The sequence below is a fragment of the Prunus dulcis genome, chromosome 4 (assembly GCF_902201215.1).
Source record: "Prunus dulcis chromosome 4, ALMONDv2, whole genome shotgun sequence".
NCBI classification, from domain to species: Eukaryota; Viridiplantae; Streptophyta; class Magnoliopsida; order Rosales; family Rosaceae; genus Prunus; species Prunus dulcis.
Window position 1 is genome coordinate 18,504,431 of NC_047653.1, and position 23,430 is coordinate 18,527,860.

At 36.1% G+C, this 23,430-nt stretch overlaps 2 protein-coding genes and 1 pseudogene across 2 annotated transcripts; 1 reads left to right on the top strand and 2 right to left on the bottom strand.

The window, feature by feature from the left end:
• Nucleotides 1–808: 808 nt before the first annotated feature.
• Nucleotides 809–3,403, bottom strand: LOC117625556. The gene is made up of 3 exons (XM_034357097.1): nucleotides 2,935–3,403; nucleotides 1,061–2,774; nucleotides 809–872 (listed from the first exon to the last, which is right to left on the bottom strand). The coding sequence occupies exons 1-3, from the start codon at nucleotides 3,401–3,403 to the stop codon at nucleotides 809–811; spliced, it is 2,247 nt and encodes a 748-aa protein (XP_034212988.1).
• A 1,860-nt stretch (nucleotides 3,404–5,263) lies between these two features.
• On the bottom strand, nucleotides 5,264–12,718 carry LOC117625557 (annotated as a pseudogene).
• A 5,763-nt stretch (nucleotides 12,719–18,481) lies between these two features.
• On the top strand, nucleotides 18,482–20,098 carry LOC117625559 (reticuline oxidase-like). The gene has a single exon (XM_034357098.1). It carries the CDS (start codon nucleotides 18,482–18,484, stop codon nucleotides 20,096–20,098), a length of 1,617 nt encoding a protein of 538 aa, XP_034212989.1.
• Nucleotides 20,099–23,430: the final 3,332 nt, after the last annotated feature.

A 23,430-nucleotide genomic window follows, 5' to 3' on the forward strand; every position in this document is an offset into this window, starting at 1 on the left:
AGCTCAGCTCCCACCCTCACATGGCGGACTAGGGGCCTCCTCCATCTACATATTCACAGAATTCAGCTTCCCATTTCGTCGATTGCAACAACTAGGCAACCTTTATCATGCATCATACCCCAACTTAATAAGGTTGGAGCCATTGGAAGACATATATGTTCATGGTGTTCATGATGCTCAAGAACTCATCCATGTCCTTGGAGACATAGAAGCATTTATTGCCATTGATCACACCCGCCTACCTGTGAAACTCATTGTCATTGATTCCATTGCTGCATTGTTCCGATCACAGTATCAGACAACACCGGCAGATTTGAAACGGCGGTCTGAAATGTTCTTCAACATATCCGGGACATTGAAGGGTTTAGCAAATAAGTTTGGGTTGGCGGTGGTTGTCACCAACCAAGTGGTGGATTTTATTGGGCCACATGATGGAGTGAATGGGGTGAGGTTGGGAAACTTGGAGTCCCTGGACACATCAGGTAGACGGGTGAGTCCAGCTTTGGGACTGGCTTGGGCACATTGCATAAATTCAAGAGTGTTCTTGGCAAGACATGAGCAATCTATTGAGGTTGACATTCGTAATGCTCCTTCAACAAGTATATGTAGTCAAACACATAGGACATTTCACCTTGTATTTGCCCCACATCTGGCCTATGCATCGGCCGAATTTGTAATAAAAAAAGAAGGTATAGTCGGAGTATCACAGTAACTGTGTAATATAGGAATTCTAAGAACTTTAATGTTTTGGATCCATTTGGAATTACATTCCAGTCCCTTTAATTTCGCACTCAAATTATAATTGCAATCAGGAAGCAATACCAGTACAATAAAAGGTCAATATAATGGCAATCTGTGAGCAATACAGCATGCTGTAGCAATGCAACCCAAATAATGCAAATGTAAAAGAATTCCCATTCAACATAACACGAAACCCACCACAAATAAAAGTTGAGTTCACATGACCTACCAAAGCAACACAAATCTTATTGTCTAAGATACATTGCGCAATGGAATATTATTTTTACAGGTGCTTTTATTGTGGCCTGCGGAACCGCACCTTGAGCACTTTCTTCTAATGGTGCCCTCTCCTTGCGAGGGAATTCTTAACTTCTTTCGTCTGCCTGGCATGACCCTTGCCATGGGAGGCAGCACAACTCGACTTCGAACATCTTCAGGAGTATCCCACATTCCGTGAGGTTGTACCGGGTAGATGCTATCCGAATAAGCATCCATCCAGGTTTTCCGAGTGTAATACCGAGAAGCCTTTGCATATACACTTACTTTCAAGAAGCTGCAAACTGCAACTACATGCTTGCAAGGTAGCTGCTCAAGCTGAAACTTTCTACAACTACAACTGTTGTTCGTCAAATCTACGAGGCCGTCCATATCACCGTCCAAAACATTATATTGTGCATTATTAACTTTAACCACATTCATCCTTGCAGCATCCTCCAACCTGTTCCTCAACTTCTTCTCTCCAAAATTGGGGCACAATGTTGTTGTGCAATTCAAAGCCAACTCACGACGTTCGGTGAACCATTTCACAAGGAGATTAACAATTTCCCCTATCAAATAAACCACTGGCAGCATTCTTGCAAACCTAAGGACTGAGTTGATTGACTCCGCAATATTTGTTGTCATTACATTGTAGCGGCGTCCATCCATGTGAGCTCTAGACCACTTATGTAACCCTGCCTCTTCAAGATATTGAGCAACATGTTCCTTTCGCTTGATCTTGCGAAAATGACAATCAAATTCAGCAATGGAATAAGATTTCGCAGCCTTCTCAAAGTGCATAAGTATGTGATCACGCTTTTTCAACTTGAAAGTGCGTTTCATGTTCCCCTTCATATGATAAAAGCACATGCCATGTTGTGCAGTTGGAAAAATTTTGTTCCACACATTCTCTATGCTAACATTGCGATCAGAAATAATAACAAGATTGGGACACTCACCAATGGCTTCATGAAGTTTAGAGAAAAACCAATGCCATGATGCATCCGTCTCCAAATCCCCGATCCCAAAAGCAAGAGGATATATATTTCGATTACCATCGAATGCATTTGCTACAAACATAACACCCTTGTACTTGGATTTTAAATGAGTGGCATCCACGGCTATCACTGGGCGCATGGAAGAACGGAACCCTCTAATACATGCGCCAACCGCCATAAATAAATACACAAAGTGATTGTTCTCATCAGTTTGGATGTGTGTTTTTGTGCCGGGATTCATACGCTCCAATTCATAGCAATAAGCTGGAAGGATATAATATGCCTCCTCTGCTGATCCTCTAATGGACAATAGAGCTAACTCCCTTGCTTTCCAAGCTTTTGAATAATGGATGGTGCAACCAAAGTTGTGTTTCACATCTCTCATAATGTCACTTGGTGTGTATATTGTCCGACAATCCTTCAACTTCCTTTTAAGTGAAGTGGCTACAAGTGCTGCGGTTGCTTGACGATGCTTGTCACTTACAAACCTCAAATCACATTCATGGACAGTTGTACACCTCACAATCATGAAGTTGTATTCTCCAATTCTCGATGCTCGGACCCGCCATGGGCATGGACGTTGACAACAAACCACAAGCAACCTCTTAGTGCAAGAGAATTGCACCTTAAATTCAAAGTGGCCTCTTAATGCCGTCAACCGTAACTCCGTCAACAATGCTTTCTTACTAGAGAAAATTTGCCCAACTGTAATTTTCGGATTCCAATCGCTTCGTGAAAACCCGCTGTCCAAATATGCTTCTTCATCTTTTACACCGACTGCATTATACCGATTTTTTTTCACCCATTTGACTCCAATAATGTTGACGAGTGGGTTCAGATTCTCCTCCTAAACGCATTTTTGGCAACTGGGCAGCTGTGTTCAAGCACCCCAAATTAGGAGGGGCAGAGTACACTGACACTTCATTTCTTTCAGTACCATTATCCCCACCATGCATCTCCTCCACCTCGCTAAAATCAATCATATCCATAAAATCTGTCCCTACTTCACCTCCCAAATCAGTGACATTTGTATTATTCCAAGTTACTTCATTGCTTTCAACAATGGCAACTGAAGAATGACCCATCCGACTACTATCTGTTGTGATATGCATACTATGAACTACATCATTTGTCAGTCCTTTATCTTCTATACTCACGAGTAAGGGAGCTAGTTTTGAAGGTGTTACCTCGGAATTGTACTTCATAAAAAAATTGACATCATCATCGTCCTCAATCTTTATGTGCTTCCACTCATTCGAGGCCACCAAAACTGAGAATTTTAAGCAAATCTTGTCTTCCCTGCTGTTTGTATTACCAAACTGATGCACACGGTCCAACAGTTCAGCAAATTTGATGGTCCGTGGAACTATTAAGCCTTTTGAGTCACCCCCTTCGTATTTGCACATCTTCTTTGAGGTGACCCATTTTCCATTGTAGCACACGAGAATAACAATTGTCTCCATTTCTGACCATGACAAAACAACATTTCATTAACACAATAATATAACCACAATAAACATACAATACAATAGCAATATAACCACAATATAACAGCAATATGGAGCAATATAGAGGCACTATAATAGCAATATAACAGCAATACGACTGTAAAATAAGAGGAACACAACCACAGTACACTAGTAACACATCAGAATCACACTATACAGATCTACTACATCAAATGGAAAATCCCAAGTTTCAAGATTCACATATCCAGACCAATCTAAATGCAATTGGTACAAACCCAGATGAATGAGCATGAATATTCAACAAAACCTAACCCAAAGCAATTAAAGCCAAAACGAATTTAACACAAACCCAAACAATCAAAATATAACCCATTTCACATAATCCCACTGATATTAAGAAAATAACCATCAACACTACCTTTTCGAGGTTGGCAATCCACTAGAGCTTCAAGGTTGCAAGCAGCTATTCAGAAGACATACCTAAAGGGAGGGGTTCGCGATTCCAAACAGAGAGCAAGAGACCGAATAGGGGGAGAAAGAGACATAACGAAGCTAGAGAGAGAAAGAGCTGCGCTATGAGAAAGAGAGCAAAGAGAGAGACAGAGAGTTGCCCTAGAGAGAGAGAGAGAGAGAGCCAAGACAGAGAGAGCCAAGAGAGACATAGAGAGCTGCGATAGAAAAATACCAAAGAGAAAGAGAGCTGTGCCAGAGAGAGAGAGAGAGTTGAGTGAGCTAAGAGAGAACAAAATTTCTGAACTTGTGAAAACTCAGCAATAAGTGGACAATAATTTTATATTTATAGGTTATAGTTGGAAAAAAAAAAATTGGGAAGGGGGGGTATTTTTAGTTAAAATTATGAAATTCGTGGCATCTTAAGCTATTTTCCAAAAATATATTTGATGAGTGTGGCCATCGGCAAAATATTTGATACTGTTGTAAAATGCAACCATGTGAAGTGAACCGTGTAAGTCCAAGTTGATTAGTCGTCTATGTCAATTTGCGCCAGAATCGGATTGGACCAAATCAAACTAAAAATCTTTTTGATTCCGTGCCCACTCCTAATATATGTGTTCAGTGTTCTTATACTCAATCTACCATTTCTCATACCCAGTCCTAATAGCATTAATTACTGCATAACTTGAAGTGTAAGGATCTATATCGAGAATGCGACAAAACTTGAACTTGAGCAAAGGCCTTTTTTGCCTGTCAAGTTCATTCGTCTCATCACTTTGATTTGATTCTCTATATATCATTTTCAAATTTGTCCTCTTAATTAATTTAAATTGCCGACATACAATACAAACAATTTGTCAAACTAAGGGCCAGTTTGGCATTGCTATGCTGTAAAAATAATCACTGTCAAATTTGCTGTGAGAGAAATCAGCTGTGAGAGAAAGCAGTTTGGCATTTGATAAATCTTTTGTTAAAAATGTTGTTAGTATTGATTTTACGCATAATCAAAAAATGATTGCCACATAATCATTAAACTCAGCGCCTCTTCGAAACTGATTCCTACATAATCAGAAAATAAAAGCACCTCATTAGCTACTTTCTGTTCACCCGTTTTGTGTTTGTTCCTGTGATGATAGGGTAAAGTTCCCTATTGTCTTGAAAACCATTGACTGGTCAGCAAGTCAACTTTCTTTAGTGTGCGAGCGTGCCACTGCAGTTAAGCAGACTGATGACTGATGGACTGATGAAGTTAAGAGGTTCTCATTATCGAGGACATGCAGTACCCAAAAGCAAATTGCCAATCAACATCCATAAGAGTTTTAAGATGGACTGATGACTGCTTCACAAAAACTAAATTCTGATACATATTGTTACATGGGATCAATCAGGTTGCATTCCAAAAATGTAAAGAATATGCTTCAACTTGAAAAGGGATATTGCCACCTAAAGTATATATTTTGAACAGACACGGACAAGGCATATAGTAGTTCGTGCTTCCTTGATTCGTACGGCTTCCTTGATTCGTACGGCTTCCTTGATTCGTACGGTGGAGGCAGCATAGTATGAATATTGGCAAAAGGATCTTCACCTCCTGATGATGGCTCCCCAATAGGTGAATCCAGAACATGGTCAGGAATTGCCACAAGCGTTTCCTCAAAAAATGATTTCATAGTCTGCAAGGTTGAAGAGCTGCGTCAGAAACTTAAGCAACTTCGAAAAGAGAGAGTACGAGAAGTCCTGGAAGATCTAAAAAAAAGCTACCAAAAGAGAATGAATGGTGGTAATAAATGTCATTGAGGTGCAATCAAGATAACTAAACTTTTTGTGGAAATACTGTATTATACTTTCATCTCAGAACCTTCTTTATGTGTGTCATGCTTGCTGTAAAAAGATTGTTCTCTATGCAGCTCCTTTCCAAACGGGAAAATAGGATTTTAAAAAGATAAAAACTGCATCCACCAAAATGATGCAGCTTTTATACTTCATTACAATTGACATGTTGATAAATGTCAACAAAAAAAAACCAATATTGATCTTGTTAGGTAAAATCAATATATTCTATACTTGATGACATTTTATATACTTGATGACATTTCATATGTGGTCCACTTTTATTGAATTATTGAGTACAACCTACATACCACGGCGGCAACATGATCAAGTTTGGAGATTGCTTTTTAAAACATCACGTTTGGAGATTGTTTTTAAAAACATAAAGGAGACTGCTATTAAAAACATAAAGTTTGGAGATTGCAGTCTCCAAACAGCAATCTCCAACCTACAATCGTCTCCATTATTATTGATTATTATGTGCTGTTTCTTTGATTCACATGAACTTTAAAAACTTTTCAAGCTGAGATGCATGATTCATAAACATTTAGGCATGAAGGTGGAATTGCTGACTTGACCAGAACTAATGAACATGGTTCATAGTTTACATGGGGTGCAACATGAAAGCAAATTATGTTAATGAATACTGGGTTCTTTTTTTCTGGTGATTAGAACTTTCAAGGTCCTGTGTTTGGGAAACTTCCTTTAAATTTTGACAATAGATTAAATCCTAAGAATGGAACTATATAGGTGCAAAATTATGATAAAAATACCGTGCAATGCAGGAATGCAGCATCAGCTTTGCGCTTCCACACACCATTCCCAGGTTCTGAATGGAAGAGACCAAGCAAAGGCTGCAGCAGAACAAAAGAAACTATGGTAGGAGTACACTGAGGTCTCTAAGAGACTGGCTTAAGATATTGTACCCCAGTGAACCCAAAAAAAAAAAAGTGGTGAAAGATGGAATGATAGAGACACCAGGATAACTTGTCATTTCACGAATACTGAAAAAGTATTTGGATCTATTTTCATAATAACTGATTTGCATCGCTAAAAATATACAGTCACATATCCCAGAGTAGACCCATAAGGTAACAACTAGCATTGAACAATACTGTTAGAATGAGTCAGATGACCAACACATCTCAAAATACATAATCCATAGTGCCTTCCGGTATGACAGGATCAAAAAGCAACATAGCCTTCAGAGGTGGGGTGAGATATTCAGACACATGAAAAGAGACCCATGGTATGCAAAATGACGTCAACAAAAAATCAGTTGACAGACTCCTAATTTTTGTCTTTCTGTTTTTTTATAGAAAGAAGTCATTTATGACTCATGAAGATATGGCAACTGATATCATAATATTGTGAGCTCCACGTTTTAGAGTTTGCAGAAAAACTGTTCTTGGCATACTCTATCCATTCTTCTATGACTTGTAATATATAAGGGTACGTGGCAAATTTTCCAGACTGCAATATAATATCATGAGGATGATAGTGTACCCACCCTTGCCACATCTCGAACTGTTGGTTTGCATCCAAATTTGCCCACGGCAGAATCACCATACACTTAAAACTTCTCAAGTATCTAAAAGTGGAGAAAAGAAAAGGAACGAAAATATGAGCTGTAGGTAAAACAAAAAACGAACAGAAATTGAGCAGATGCACCATTTCACAGCCAAGTTTGCAACTGAACCTGACGCCGTGTTGCACCACTGCTTGGTGCACCATAAATGGCAGTATCAACATGTCCCAAAGTATGCCAGGGTCTGTGGAAAATGTACAACGGTTGTCAGTCAACTTTTCAGTCACAAAGTAGTAGCATTACATGAGAGAGGATTGTCAGAAATCTAAATATTTAGAAATTAAATTTAAATAGAATACCCAAACTCACAGAAATTAAAGTTAGAGCTAGTTGTTAGTTAGTCTTATACATGTTTTGACCTTTTGTTTTCCAGTTATTTTCCCCTTTGGCACATGCAAGACCCGCATTTGGTTCTAAGGTAGTGTACAGACTTACATGTGATGCAAGAAGTTATGAGCTTTGATACACTGTGGAAAAATGTCTGCTTATCTTGGACAACACTCTTCAAGCAGAAAAGCTTATCTGAAGAGGTTTCGTTCTCCCCACCTGTTGACACTCCGTATTCAAATTTCATTCCTTAAAGTTGTACCCTGTCTACTTGACCTTTGTTTGCAGTCTGACCCAAAAAATAATAATCCCTTGTTTGCACACACTAAATGCATTTGGTTCTTCCAATTTTTTGTTCTTTGATAAAAACTATATTGAAAGAATTCTAGTTTCATTTGAAGAGCTAGACTTACATGTGCACCCAGACACAAAAATGAAACAGAAGCAGATACAGAATAATCATCAGAGAGGATAAGATTGAGACTTGATACATATAACCAACTATAAAGGTTCTTGCAACAACATGAATGTTACATACTTTTGAAATGCAACACGTCCAACCATTACACCATGAGCTCCTGCCCTTCTAGCTGCATTGACCTAAAATCTGAGGGAGGAAGGAAAGGGGCATGAGAAATAGGTGAATGGAATCAACATAAAGTATCTGTATCAATTAAAGGACAACCTACAGCTTTGTTGTATCAATACCACCATGTATTCCCAAGTCATGTTGGAAACCAGGATGAGATGTTAAACAACTATTCAGTTCATATATAATCATAAAATTAAAACATGCACAAAATTGTCATATACAAGTATCAAGACAGTAACTTTTAAATTCAGCAAATAAGCTGTATTGACTAATTATAATGACAGAAAGGGTTCAGAAAAAAGTACAATTTTGGAATAACCTTTCCTAACAATAAGGAAATGTTAGCACAGACACAATAATCGAAGTTCCAACTGATGTACCAATGGACTACGGGAAATTTTCATAGAAAAGATAAAAGAAAAAATACAACAAAGAATTGAACAAAAACGTAGCTAGAAAAAATGATATCCTCTGAAGGACAAAATAACAGTTCACTCAACAAGGTTCACCTCATCAACGGTGTTTATGCCCCCATTTATTGTAAATCTTAAGTCTGAAAGTCACGCAAGAGGCCATAAAAGTACTCGTATCTGCAAAGAAAGTAAAATGTGGTCAATAATCAGAAGCAGCACCTTAGCTGTGTATGTGATCTACATATGTTTACAAATATCTAAGCATTTTCAAGATAGCATTTTGAGATAAGCATACAATAAAAAAAAATTTCGCTAATAAACATAGGTCAGCTGATTTAAATATAAGTCGACAAAATATGAAATCAGACAATACATACTTAAGAGGTGGAATACTTCGATTTTCAGCTGGGCTAATTCCATTCAGTAGTGCCTTTTGTGAATGAATTATGAAATGCCTAGTTGGTGATTGAGAAGAAACCTTGTAAATAAAGTCACCTGAAAAGCAGACAGGTGGTGGCACAATAAAATGAGGATGCAACTCCAGAAACTAACATAACCATAGTTACAGTCCTTTCAAAATTCAAATAAGCAACAGTATGGAATTAGATTTACTCAACAATAAGCATTAAACCAATAAATAATGTTCTACAATTTATCATTCAAAAGGCATGTAAAAAAAAAGTGTAGAAAGCGTGTACGCAACAAAATATTGCAATATGTGGTTGCTGTTAACTTTTAGTACCACAAAGCTACATTTTCTGTCCACTTCTGGTTATGAGACTGCTCCAAAATAGTAATAAAATGTTTTTCCCTATATAGAAAATCTAAAAAGCTCTTGCATTTACCTTATCACTCTTATTTTTTGTAATCTCTTGTCAGTTAGCTAACCATCCATCAACCTGCACTACATTTGACTGTTAAATTTTTGTTTAATATTCTTTTATCCGACGGCTGAAACTTTGTATTGTAAACCATGGCCTCCTTTTGTTCTTGGACCTATTCTTTTTAATTTCATTTTCGAAAAACTCAGATTTTGTAGAACCGAATGCCTTTACATTTCCATGGCATAACAGCACAATCATAAAAGCAACAAACAATGACAATATTTTGAAAGGTATATTCAATCATGGAATGCAAAATTAAAGCATAATATATGTAAAATGCAAAAACAAAAAAACAAAAAAACAAAAACAAAACAAAAACAAAAAAACAAAAAAAACTATTTTTCTATAGTTTATCATTCACTGGCTCTTCCAATGCCTTTTTCTTTTCTATCATGAGAAAGACTGACTAGTTTGTTGACCATATAGACAAGGTACTTAGACAGAAGGACCTTACAGAGCTCATTATACGAATCATGATCATCAACACCAATTCGACACTTAACACTGACAGGGGCATCTGTGTGTGCAGCAATCACTGTCATAGCCTCAGCAACAAACTTTTCTTGTAAAGACCAGATGTCTTTATCAGAACACGCTATATAGAAAACAATCATGTATATTTGTTGCAAATACCAATAAAATGAGAAATGTTATCAAACCTTTGGATCAAGCATAAGGCGAGCACCAAAGCACCCATGTCCAGCTACTCTTGGACTCGGACATCCGCAACTGGTAAAACATAGAAGGTCACATTAGGGGTCAAGAAAAATAAATAAAAGTGAAGAAAATTTAGGTAAGTAAGTGCACAAACTTAAAATTGATCTCATCATATTTGTAAGGTTCAGCAAGCTCCGTCGCTTTGGCCAAGTTTTCCAAATTATTCCCGCCAATTTGAAGAACAATAGGATGTTGTTCTGGAGAATATTCCAAGAATCTGTCCTGATAAAAAGTCACGCTATCAGTTGTCTAAATCCCAACTAATCAGATGCAAAAAAGATTTAAATAATGACAGTAACTGTTAACGGCAGTACAGAAATTTAAATAAATCAAGAACGAACAGAATTTTAATCCACATTCCAGCATGCTACATTCAGAAAATAAAACATTTACTAAATTGAAGAAGATAGAAATACAAAGGAATACATCCTTTTGTGATATGTGTTCGCAAGAGACAAAAGCATTAAATTTGAAAATCCAAACAGTTCCATCATAGTGTATGCATTACCACCCAAGCCACTCAACATCAATCCTCATGAAAAGACAACTACAAAAAACATCTTAAGAATTCTACTTGGGACATTTAGCCCCACTAGCCTCCAATTCAGAACTTTGAAACTCACAAGGTTTCTCTAGTTTGTCAGAAATTGTTGGAAATTTGAAAGCTCCACAATCAAAAAAATTCCAACCATAATTACCTAGCTAAGGTGGTGGTAGGCTCACTAATTAAGAGTACCCTTCCTAGCCTCCTGGCTTACTCTGTCTCTCTTTTCTTCCTATCCCAGCGTCAGTACCCAAGTGGTTTGAAATTTTTTACGGGATTAGCTTAAGATATTTCAGCTAAACACATGGAAGATATTTTTCAAACTTTTCCTTCTGTTGAATGACGATCAATAAAAAGAAGCCTAATGGGCCTAATGAACCCAAATTCACATTTTCCACCTAATTATTTTCTTGGTTGAAACTATTTGAAAGCTTTTGGATTCTGAGGTGACACTTAACAATTCTTTCTAGTTTTATACAAAATGAAGTCTGGTCTCACTTACGGCTAACAAATGCAATTCTAGCAGTGTATCTTCCTAGGGAAACATAGAGCAAACAGTAAAAAGAGAAGCCTACTATGTGGCGGATAAAGGAATTATTCTTTCCGGGGGCGAGACAAAATGTTGATCAAGTTTCCAACTATTTTTTTTTACATAAGCTGTTGATACTAAAACTAAAAAAACTAAACTTAATCTATTAGCACCAACAATTTCAGTGTTGTTTTTCTTTAGCTAAAACTAGATACAGTATCTCATTCATAATGATATTAGTCTTGGATAAAAGCTTTTATACAACCAAATTGCATAAAACTAAACACACCAATATGCCAAACAAACTCATTAACACCTAAGCAATGGAGCCATAATCTCTTGCTAGCAAGAGTGCAACGTGTTAATAGTCGAATATGTGGACAGTAATATGCCAATACTTGAATATGTGGATGTAATCTGTTAGGTTTACCCCTATCTCAGCCTCCTCTTTGGGGCATTTAGTCGAGTAGGCTTTGACCCAATGCTCCAAAAAATCAACAAAGCAGCTGGGCAATTTCATGGGTGGATCCCATATGGATTGAGGGCAAGTGCCTGCACTCGTCCCTCAATGGATCCGCCATACATACACAGTACATAAAGCAATAAGCCTGCTGGTCCTACCCCCCCAGTTGAACTTAACCAGAAAATGCAGTTAGAGAAAGAGAATATATAAATATGGCTTACCAGATTGTCCTTTTGATAGACAATTGTTTCAGCAGCAAGCATCTCAGTGTAGAGCCATGCGTTCTTTGAAATGAGCCTGGCGTAGTGATTATCAGTCCATTCCATCATAGGAGCAACACTGCAAATATGAAAACAAAACAACCCAAGTCCACAGAACAGCAGCAATTACAAATTGAATGCAATAGTAAAGATAATTAATTATAAATGCATAGAGCAGCAATTCAAATCAACTGAAAAGTAGAGAGAGAGAGAGAGAGATGAAGAGAAGAACCTAAACCACGGAGGAGGATAGTTGGCATGGCGGTGGGTCCGGAGGGAAGAAACCATGGCGGCGGGTGTGCTTAGTGGTTGATGGGTTTGAGTGGAAGTGGAAGTGGAATTGGATGCGGTTGTTGAAGAAGATGTACCCTGAAATGTATTAAATGACAATTTGCGACGATTTTTGTGAAGAAAAACAGAATGAATAGGAGTACCTGAGGAATATGAAACTTCATTTTTTTTTTTTTTTCGCTCTATTAATTAACTCACGTTCACAGAACCACAGCCTTCCTCCTGCTTGACCTAGTTGAGCCTACACTCTGGCTTCCATGAACTCGGGCGAGAGGCTGATAGCTTGATAGGGCACTCTTGGTCGATGGAGACGACAAGAACCAGAGGAAAAGGAAAGGTTGGTATCTATTGGACCTGGCATGGAGAATATTGTGCTCGCAAAAGTAGCCCAGCCCAGTCCTCAATGGACTGCTGCAAAGGGTGTTCTTAAAAAGCCCAGCCAAAAACCCGATTATTTTTACAGTTTTCTTTTTTATTTTTCTTTTTTTGGGTAGTAGAGTGAAGAGTGAAACTTGCATGTCTCTCCAGTGGCGGATTTAGGATGAAAAAAAAAATAATTTGCTATGGGCAAGAAAACATATTATTAAGATCAATCAATTTTTAAGGAGATTTTTTAATAAGTATTTTATGTTAAGAATTGGTTACATACTTTTAATCTCGAGCGTTGGATGACATTCATTAAATGTGTTGGTAATCTCTTAGATGCAATCCAGCGGTCGAAATTATAAGTATGTAACAAATCTTTAACTTAAATATTTATTGGATAATCTCTCTCAATTCTTAAATGTTAAAAAACACATCATATAAACATATCAATGCACAAATTAGATAGCATAAACTCTACATCTTCTACCTAATTCCTATATTGCATGACACAATGAGAAAAATGAGAAGAGTGAGTCCATAGAACAAGAAGAATAACATAAGTAGAGGAGTAGAAGTTTCCCCCATTGTCCTGCTTTAGTCTTCTTTAAGGCGTTTTATTAAACACCTTGCCCTCATCCAACACAAATATTTCATGAAAATTTGGCACCTACGTAGGTATCAAACATGATTAAGTGAAGGCAAGTATCAGTGAACTCTTAGGGCCCGTCTGGTAATGTTTTCGGAGAGTATTTTCTGAGAATATTTTCAGAGAATGAAAGCAAGAAAACCAATTTGCATTTTCAGTAAATGAAAATGTGTTTGATAGATTAATGAGAAAACATCTTCAGAAAACAAAAACAATGAAAACGTGTCTGGTAGTACAATTTGAAAATAATAATATGTGAGTTATTTTTAAGTGTATTTTTGCTAATTTCAGTTTTTTTTAAAAAAAAATCTGCTATTTTTCAAAGACAAAAATTTATAAACAATTAAAAAAAATGTATAATTTAACAAATAAAAAATTGTAATGTTTTTTTTTTAAAAACAAACTATCTTATCTCATTTTTTTTTTCTCTTTCTTTCTCTTTCTTCCTTTCCTTCCTTCCCAGCCCGTGCCCTTCTTTTTTCTCTTTTTCTTTCTCTTTTCCTATTTTCTTCTTCTATTCCTTCCCAGACCGTTTCTTTTTTCTTTCTTTCTTCCTTTTTCTCCCCTCTCTTCTCTTCTTCTTCCTCTATATGATTCTCTCTCTTCTTCTTCCCCCCTCAATTTTTTTCTTTTCTTCTTCTTCCTCTCTTATTTTTTATTTTCTTCTTCCTCTCTCTGATTCTTCCTCTTCTTCTTCTCTCTTCATACCCATCCTCTCTCTGTTTTCATTTGTTAATGGTTGGTGGTGGTTCGATTGGGTGGTGATAGTGGTTCGATTGGGTTTGTGGCAGTTATGGTTCGACTGCTTTGGTGGTGATCGTGCTTTGAAGGTGCCAGTGTGGCAAACTAGACGATGGGTCTAGATCGGGGGAGATGGGTTTCCACAGTGGTGCTCCTCAGTTGATTTTTTATTTTTTTTTGGGTCTGGTGTTTGAAAAGTAAATCAAGATCTCAGAGATTTTAGAAGAAGAAGAATAGCTATGGAGAATTTCAAAGACAAGAATCAATGTTGATTGGAGAAAGAGAGATGAAAAAAATGAATTATCGTATGGACTGAAAACGAAAACGTTGAAAATGAAAACAACATAATATCGTTTTCAGCATTTGTTCATGAATTGGATTTGTTTTTGGAAAATATTTATAGGGAAAACAAAAAGGTTCCACCGAACAGTTATTTTCCAAAAAACATGAAATGAAAACGGAAAACAGGCAGTAAAAATGACACCAAATCTGCCAGTCATGTGACCAAAACACCACGATTTGTATCCTGGTCTCATGTCTCATGTCCCATTATGATCTTCACGCAAACTTATCAGTCACATTTCAAGTTGCTTATGCACCAATTAATGGGGCACATAGCATGATATATATTAATTTGGGTTAATTAGAGTTTAGTATCATGTGATTACAATTAGACATGTTAGTCTTTATCTTTTTAATTTTTACAATTAGATACCTCGGTTTTTTAAATTCGTTACAATGTGATTATGCCGTTAAGGTTTTCGTTAAATCTCTCCGTTAGTTGTCTACGTGGTACTATGAGTCCCATATTTTTATTTTTTTTATTTTATAAATGAATTAAAATATTATTTTTTTAAACAAAGAGAAAATAAAATCATCCCCAAAACTAGGCAAGCACTCCTTGAATTCAAACGTGACCTGGTGGATGAGGACAACAGCCTCTCTACTTCATGGGGTTTAAAAGATTATAAACAAGATTATGCTTTTGCTACAATGCATCCAGGGAGGAGAAGTTGGTCGCAACCAAACAGGTCATGTTGTTGGACTTGATCTTTCATACAAAGTTATAAGCGCATATTATTAACAAAATTTAGACAATTTGTGATTTGATTACAGCCTTCAAGGTAACTTCACTTTCAGGGGCAGGTATTTGTTACAGTGGTCAAAATTACAGGCATAGAAACCAAAGCAGATTGGGCCATGTTTTGATTGATATGAGGGTAGACCAAGATCAGCCTGAATTTCAAATCTGGCCTAAAAAGTCAGCCCAAAATCCTTCCAGCTTTATCATATAAATTTGGGCTACCTTAGTCTAATTGACTGTCCTAGTTTGTGCTATTTTCACTTTCATCAACTTCATACTGCATGTGTACATTTATTGCTTGTCCTAATATGTTTCCTGTTCTTAAGGTGAATCTGCTCGGTCAAAGCATTCAGAATCATCTAATAACGTTGATGCTGATGGTGATGAGGATTGGTCATGGATTTCTCAGTTGCTTTCAAGGTACTCAGATCATATTCTAGATAATTTGAGATGAAGGATCATACTCTGCATATGCTCTTGTTTTATTGAACTCGATCTGAACTTGTGTAAAACTGAATATATTAAATTTTGAGTTCATGCAATACCTTGCTGATCCATTTAGAGCAGCAAAAAGAAACTTGAAATTCTTATCCCTGTTTTCTTTTGGAATTTCTATTAAATGGTAGATTCAAGTATCTTAGTTTTTTTTTTTCTCTAACTCAATACTATAGTGTATATAATTTTTTTATTTTTTTATTAGGTAGTTGACAATTATAGTGTATATAACTTCATACACATAAGTGACATTTGAGTGTAAGCTTAGGATTCCGAGAGAATTATAAAGTGATATCCAGTGAGGATTAATGTGAAATAATTCCATGGCGTTCAAGTGTGGTCGTTTTTACGCTTTGATGTTATGGGTTTTGGTACTACACGTTACACCATGATGCAATTTACTCAAAGTGGCATAGCTTTAGTGATGCAAGTGTGATTGGCTTGCATTGATTTTTATGAGCTTGTTTAAAGTGGTGTCTTTAACGACTTTGTTTTGTAGTAAAGTATTTGTGAGTATCGTAACTAGTAAACCCTTATGAGATACAACTCCTCCTACTAGGGATACTTAAAGGTTTAACGACTTGTGGCACATGCTAAGTGCCATTGAGTTTACCTGGGAAAGTGGGTTAGTTTGCTTTTCGTTTTGTTTTTGTTTCTGTTTCTAATTTTGCTCGAGGACTAGCAACAGATAGGTTTGAGATAGTTTGATAAGTGCATTATTTTCTATATTTTTATACCTCTTATATTTGGTTTTTGTAGGGAAAGTTAATTAAAAAGTGCATTATTAACTTACTTTCCTTATTTTCAGTTATTTTGCGCTTTTGGAAGGATTTTGACTAAAAATTGACTTTTCGAATGAATTTTAGTGCAAGGCCAATTGGAGAAGAAAACTAGACATTGAGGATCATTCTATCAAAGTTTCATAATTGTCTACTGAGCCAAATGCTCCATACTTGCAAGTCAAGACAGCCTAAGTGAAATCTCGTCAGAACTACACTGCTTTGGAAGATTGAAGAGTTAAAAACTTTCCCATTTGTTCTAGTGTCGTGTGATATATGCTTAGAAAGCTACAAGATCAAGTTACGTTTTTGATATTTTTTTCAAAATTTTATAGGAAGTGGAACAACCCGAAAATGTGCGTGCAAATAGCTGACGTGTTTCCAAGTCAAAGAAGGATTCTTTCCTAGTTTGTTTGATTAATTGTTTAGGATTTTGTTTTGCTTTAAGAGAGTTTTTCCATACCTTTTTAGAGTAGGGTTTAGTTGTTTTACACTATATAAGGCCACTCTAAGATTTCTCCAAGAGGACCACATACCATATAATTTTTCACCATATTTCAATACGCACCCACAAATATATCTTGGAGAGAGACCCAAGAGTTGCTCGCTTATGAAGGTGTTTCTGTGGAGAATCCATTGGCCAAATCGGTTTTATGACAACAATTATTTGTTTATCTTCTCTTGTCATGAACTAATTTTCCTAGGGCGACGAAGTAGCCTAACCATGAATACTTAATTTTTATAGTTATATTAATTTCTTATTACTATTCCATGTTGAGTATTTGTTATTGTTCTTAATGCTTTGAATATCTTGCCAATATTTAATTGATTTGATGATCCAAGTGGAGACTGAGAGAAGATGTTTGGTGTTTGCTTCTCGTAACAAATACCATGTCTTGAATGAGTGCTCGAGAGGGACTAACATGACTCATGCAGTTTTCTTGCAAGTTCTCATAGAACTTAATGGGTTCTTGATTTTCTAAATCAGTTGCTTGAGAGAGAATGAGTTGTTAATTAAGAGTACTTTTGATTGAACCTGAGAGGGGATATTGAATGAAATACGAGAAACCAACTGTTAGCATGGGTAATAATTAGGGTTAATTGGCAATAAGAATTAAGTGAAATTGGTTGTGAAATTGGATGCTCTATAGTGTATTATCAACTTAATTTTTCACCATTAATTAAATTGCTATTTTTCATATTTGTTTAAATTTAGTTTAATCAATCAATCACTTTTATTAATCAATTGTTCAAATAAACTTCTAAATTAATCATAATTGGTATTTTTAAAAAATTATATTCTTTATAAAAACGACACTTTATTTATCTTTATATATTATTTGTGCAAATTATACCGTGTACGCTTACAATAATTTCATAACACTCCTCAAACTCTCAAAAGACGTTTTAATTTAAAAAGGCCCTATTCTACAAATATATACAAAGGTAAGCATGTGTATATATATATATATATATATATATATATATATATATATATATATATATATACTAAGATATATTTAAATAATATAAAAAAAGGAAAAAAGCGAAAGAGCCAACGTGTGGGTGGCAGGCTTTTGGATCCCTTTGGTTGGCCGGCACGTCTCATGCTAAAAATATGCAGTTCTTTGTCTCTCTCCCCAACCTAACTTCTTTTGTATTTAATCTCATGCAAAAATTAGTTTTGTCCCCTTCCCATGCATGCATGGCAATTCGAATTTTGAATTCATCCATGAAATATATATATATATATATATGTGTGTGTGTGTGTGGAGGAGTTTCACTTCGATCAACTTCCAAATTTTTAATCAATTGCCGGCCAGAATTACATTGATCTCTTCATCTGTTTGTCCTCAAGGTATCACATTATTCTCAAACTTTCTCCATTAAAATACACCTCATTTGTTTTCTTTCAGCTCAAATACATATAGAGCACAACAGCTTTGGAAATTGACCAAGGAATTAAATATGGCAATTTCACTAAGAAACCCATTTACTGGGTTCCTTATGTTCATGTGGTTTTGCGTTCCTTGTTTAGCTGAATCCCCCACACACCAACTCACTTGTTGTTTGACTCTTCATGACATCAACTTCACTGCATTCCCTGCCTCGGAAAATGACTCTGCAGCTAATAATTACTATAAGTTGCTCAATTTTTCCATTCAAAATCTTCGTTTTATTGATCCCACAGTTCCTAAGCCAATTGCCATCATACTTCCCGAGAGCCTTGAGCAGCTAATAAACTCTATATTTTGCTCTAGACAACGGTCGTTGGAAATTAGAGTACGGAGTGGAGGACACAGCTATGAAGGCACATCGTCCGTTGCCGAGGATGGAGCTCGGTTTGTGATCATCGACATGATGAATTTGAACCGGGTTTCGGTGGATTTGGAAACTGAAACGGCGTGGGTGGAAGGAGGTGCAACGCTGGGTGAGACGTACCATGCAATTGCTAAAGCAAGCCTTGTTCATGGGTTCTCAGCCGGGTCATGCCCAACTGTGGGGGTTGGTGGCCATATTGCCGGTGGTGGGTTCGGGCTAATGTCAAGAAAGTATGGGCTCGCGGCGGATAATGTGGTGGACGCACTTCTTGTCGATGCGGAGGGACGGTTGTTAGACCGAGAAGGCATGGGAGATGATGTGTTTTGGGCTATTAGAGGAGGTGGTGGGGGTGTTTGGGGAGTTGTCTATTCTTGGAAAATCCAACTCTTGAAAGTGCCACAAATTGTAACTGCCTTTGTTGTGTCTAGACCAGGCGAAAAAAGGCATGTAGCAAAGCTAGTAGATAAGTGGCAAAACGTTTCACCTTACTTGGAAGACGACTTCTACATTTCATGTTTTGTTGGTGCTGGATTGCCAGAAGCCAAGAATGCCACAAGCCCTAGTGGAATATCAGCCACATTTAAAGGGTTTTATCTAGGCCCAAGAAGCACTGCCATGTCTATCCTAAATCAAGCTTTCCCTGACTTGGGTATTACACAAGATGATTGTACCGAAATGAGTTGGATCGAGTCCGTTGTGTTCTTCTCCGGCCTAAGTAAGGGCAGCCCAGTTTCTGACTTGAGAAATCGGTATTTGCAAGAAAAAGGGTTTTTCAAAGCCAAATCTGACTACGTCAGAACCCCGATTTCTCAAGCTGGAATAGAAGCTGCGCTAGAAATACTTGAGGAGGAACCCAAAGGGTACATCATCTTAGACCCGTATGGTGGGATTATGCACCATGTGAGCAGCGAGTCCATTGCTTTTCCTCACAGAAAAGGCAATCTCTTTACAATTCAGTACCTGGTGGAGTGGAAAGAAGAAGACAATTACAAAAAAGATGACTACATAGATTGGATAAGAAGATTATACAATTCAATGACACAATTTGTGTCATGGGATCCAAGGGCTGCTTATATCAATTACGTTGACCTTGACCTCGGAACGATGCGTTTTATTGACCCTAGTGTTACAACTAAGGATGCTGTGGAGATTGCTAGGGATTGGGGTGAGAAGTACTTCTTGAACAACTACAACAGACTGGTCAAAGCAAAAACACTTATTGATCCAAGCAATGTTTTCAGAAACCAACAAGGGATCCCTCCAATGTCTTTGGCGGTTCTCAGTTCAGTTCTGCATGCTGAGATTTGATTTAATGCGATCATGTCAGGGGAAATGAAAATGTTCATCAAATTCATCCCGAATTTCTTTTTTCTTTTTTTTTTTCTTCGTAAATTACTTGTATTAATATTGTCATTAAAGGGTACATATACAATTATAAGGGCTCTCTTCTTTCAAATTCTCTAATTTTTTTCATTTTTAATTATTGTTTTACATCATAACACGACCAAATTGCCCTAAAAAAGGGATTCATCTGCCCTACACGTGACACTTTTTGATGGAACAATAGATGAAGTTCCCAAACTTTTTTATTTATACCGAAACGAAACCTCTAGGACAAGGAAGCTCGAAGAGGTCAAAAAAGAAGAGAAATACAACAGAACGGACAATGGCTATTTTATATAATTCATAATCCAAATTGACTGAAAAAAAATACAGTAATGGAGTACTTGATTTGACAAAATGACAGTTATCTAAGAAAAACAAGATGAGGTATATGTGGATGAAAATTGCACTAGACACCAGGAAAAGTTATAAAGAAAATTCCAAAAGCAAGAAAACCAAAAGATTCATATACATCTCTAGTATTATAGAGACACCATAAAAACTGGACAAGAACACCTTTCAAACAAAACGAAACAAATGTCAAATTTATATTTAAAGTTCAGATGATGAGATGAGTGATATTAATATTGTCAAGAGACAAAGAGAACAAAAGAATAAAAAATACTGAAAAACTGAACACACGCTAAATCACAAAATCTTCTTCAATTTCAACAATAATAATCAATTTCCTGATAGTTTTTCTTTTCCGATTCAAGGTTCTTAAGAGGAATGTCCATACAACTAACATATTCTAGACATAAACTCAACCTTTTTTTTTTCTTCCTTCCAACGAAAACCTAAATTTAAAATAAATTATCATGTAATTAAGATCATATTTGTTCTAATATTACACACTAAATTACAATATGCCACATGCACATTCAGGTTGTGTGGTGAATGAATGTTACATTTTTTTTCTCTTCTTCATAATAACAATTCGTAATGTCTGGCAGTATTCCGAGCCTCTACATTTAGTATCCACACATTTAAATGTAATTAAAAAATTCTTAACTATTCAATTAATCTAATAAAGATTAATTATTTTACACCAAAATAGAAATATGGGATAAAAATATGATAAATGTAGCATTACTCTATATTAAAACTCACAATTTGCATTGTATCGAAGAACAAAGTGGCACCAAAACAGCAATAAATAATCAATATTTTTTTTTGGTAAAGAGTAATAATGATATTGATAATGCATGAGCCAAACAAAGGTTTTGAAAGAAAGCAGAGTCAAAAAAGGTTAATTACTTTTAGTATCAAGACTAAAAATTGATTGTGGTTCAATAATTTTCAATATTTTAATAGCAAGCTTTGAGCTTTTCTTGTATTTCTTTTCATGGTCCTGCAAGTCAAGGAGAGAAGGCACTACTACAAAAAGTGAAAAAGACGACCAGAAAACAACGACGGTCTAAGTGAAAACCGCCGTGGTTTATAAAAAGACGACGGTTCTAAAAACACCGGCGTGTAATACCACCTTAGACAACAAAAAATTGGAGATTCAAATGGCTGTTCAAAAACAACGACGTACCTAATTAAACAACCGACGTCTATTTGAAACAGATTTCCGCAGGGTAAAATCAAAGCCAACAAAGAACGGCGGAAGTTATGAATCGACCGACGTAGAAATTAAAGACGACGATTTCAATAAAAACCGCCGTTTTTACTCATAAAATAACACGACGAGGTTTTCGTATAAGACGCCGTATAATTACAAACAAATCCACGTCTTTAAAATAAAAAAATATCGCCGTATTAAAATAATTTACAACGACGTACAATATAAATATATCGACGTCATTATCATATAGTTCTACGACGTTATCTTTAAATTGTACTATAAAATTTAACGTCGTATTTATTCATTTCATACGTCGTACATTTAATTTAAACTGTCGTCTTAATATGAATTTTTGTTAACAATTTTTTTCTTTGATTTTCTTATCCTACGTCGGTAGATCTACTTAATGACAAGAATTGAAATAACCACGACGGTTTATATAGAAAACCGCTGACATAATCAGATTTTTCTGAGAACCCAAGGGTTACGAAATCTTAACAGATGGAATTCTGTTCCACATCATAATCTTAACAGATGACACAGATTTGCAATCAGAGAGACAATTTTTTTGAAGTTGATGATGTGTGTGCGTTTGTGTATCTACAAAAATTATACCTAACGTCTTTGCAAATTTGCAATCAGAAAGACAATTTTCAACGACGGTTATATTACACCTAACGACGTTTAAAAAATCAACGTCGCTCAAAAAATATATTACGTCGTCTTAGTATTACTTAAGACGACTAAAAACGACGACAGTAAAACAAAAACAGTCGTTGTTATTATATTCTTATTTTATTTAAATCCACGTCGGTTATATTAAACATAACGACGTTAAATGAAAGGATTCCACGGCGCATAACAAATATTGCGTCGTGTTATTTAAAAACGACGTAGTTATATGTAACCGCCGTATTTCTTTTTTGCAATGGTTTTATATATAAGCAACTTTTCGACTTACACATGCACTGTTTCCAAACCCGATTAAAAATTTCAATCTCCCAGAGAAAACTTTTCGTCTTTTTTCCTTGTCAGAGCACTGTCAGAGTATCTCATCGTCTTCCTCTCGTCTTCTTTGTCGTCTCTGAACTTAAACATCGATCGTCTTCCTCTTGCTTTCATTGCACGCAAAAGGTAAACTTTCATTTTCACTATTTTGGTTACTGTTTTGCATGCTCATACGTTTTTTGTTTGAAAAATCTTTTTACCTTTTTTTTGGCCAAAATCATTTTACTTCTTTCCAAGTTTGATAAAATATACAGACAAAGAGGGAAAGTTTCCAACTTTGAAGACAACTACCTCAACTAAATAAGACGACGGTAGTTCTTATTTACGGGGTTAAATATGTAGACCACGACGGTTCGTCAGTCGTTCTAGCGTCGTCTGAAAATTGACAAAGTTGTTTTTAAAATAATAGTCTTTTTTTTATTTTGCTTGTTTAATTGCAGGTTTGATTTCTCTGAACAATGGTTTTTGTTTTTCCCTTATTTGATAAAATATAAAGAAAAAGAAACTAGGGTTGGAATCTAATATAGACGACAGTATTGTTTTACGTCGTGTGAATGTTAATACCACGACGGTTTATTACTATTGGCGTCGTATGAACATAAATACCACGACGTTATATAAATAATGGTTTTACCACGACGGTGTATTACGATTGACGTCGTGTGAACATAAATACCACGAC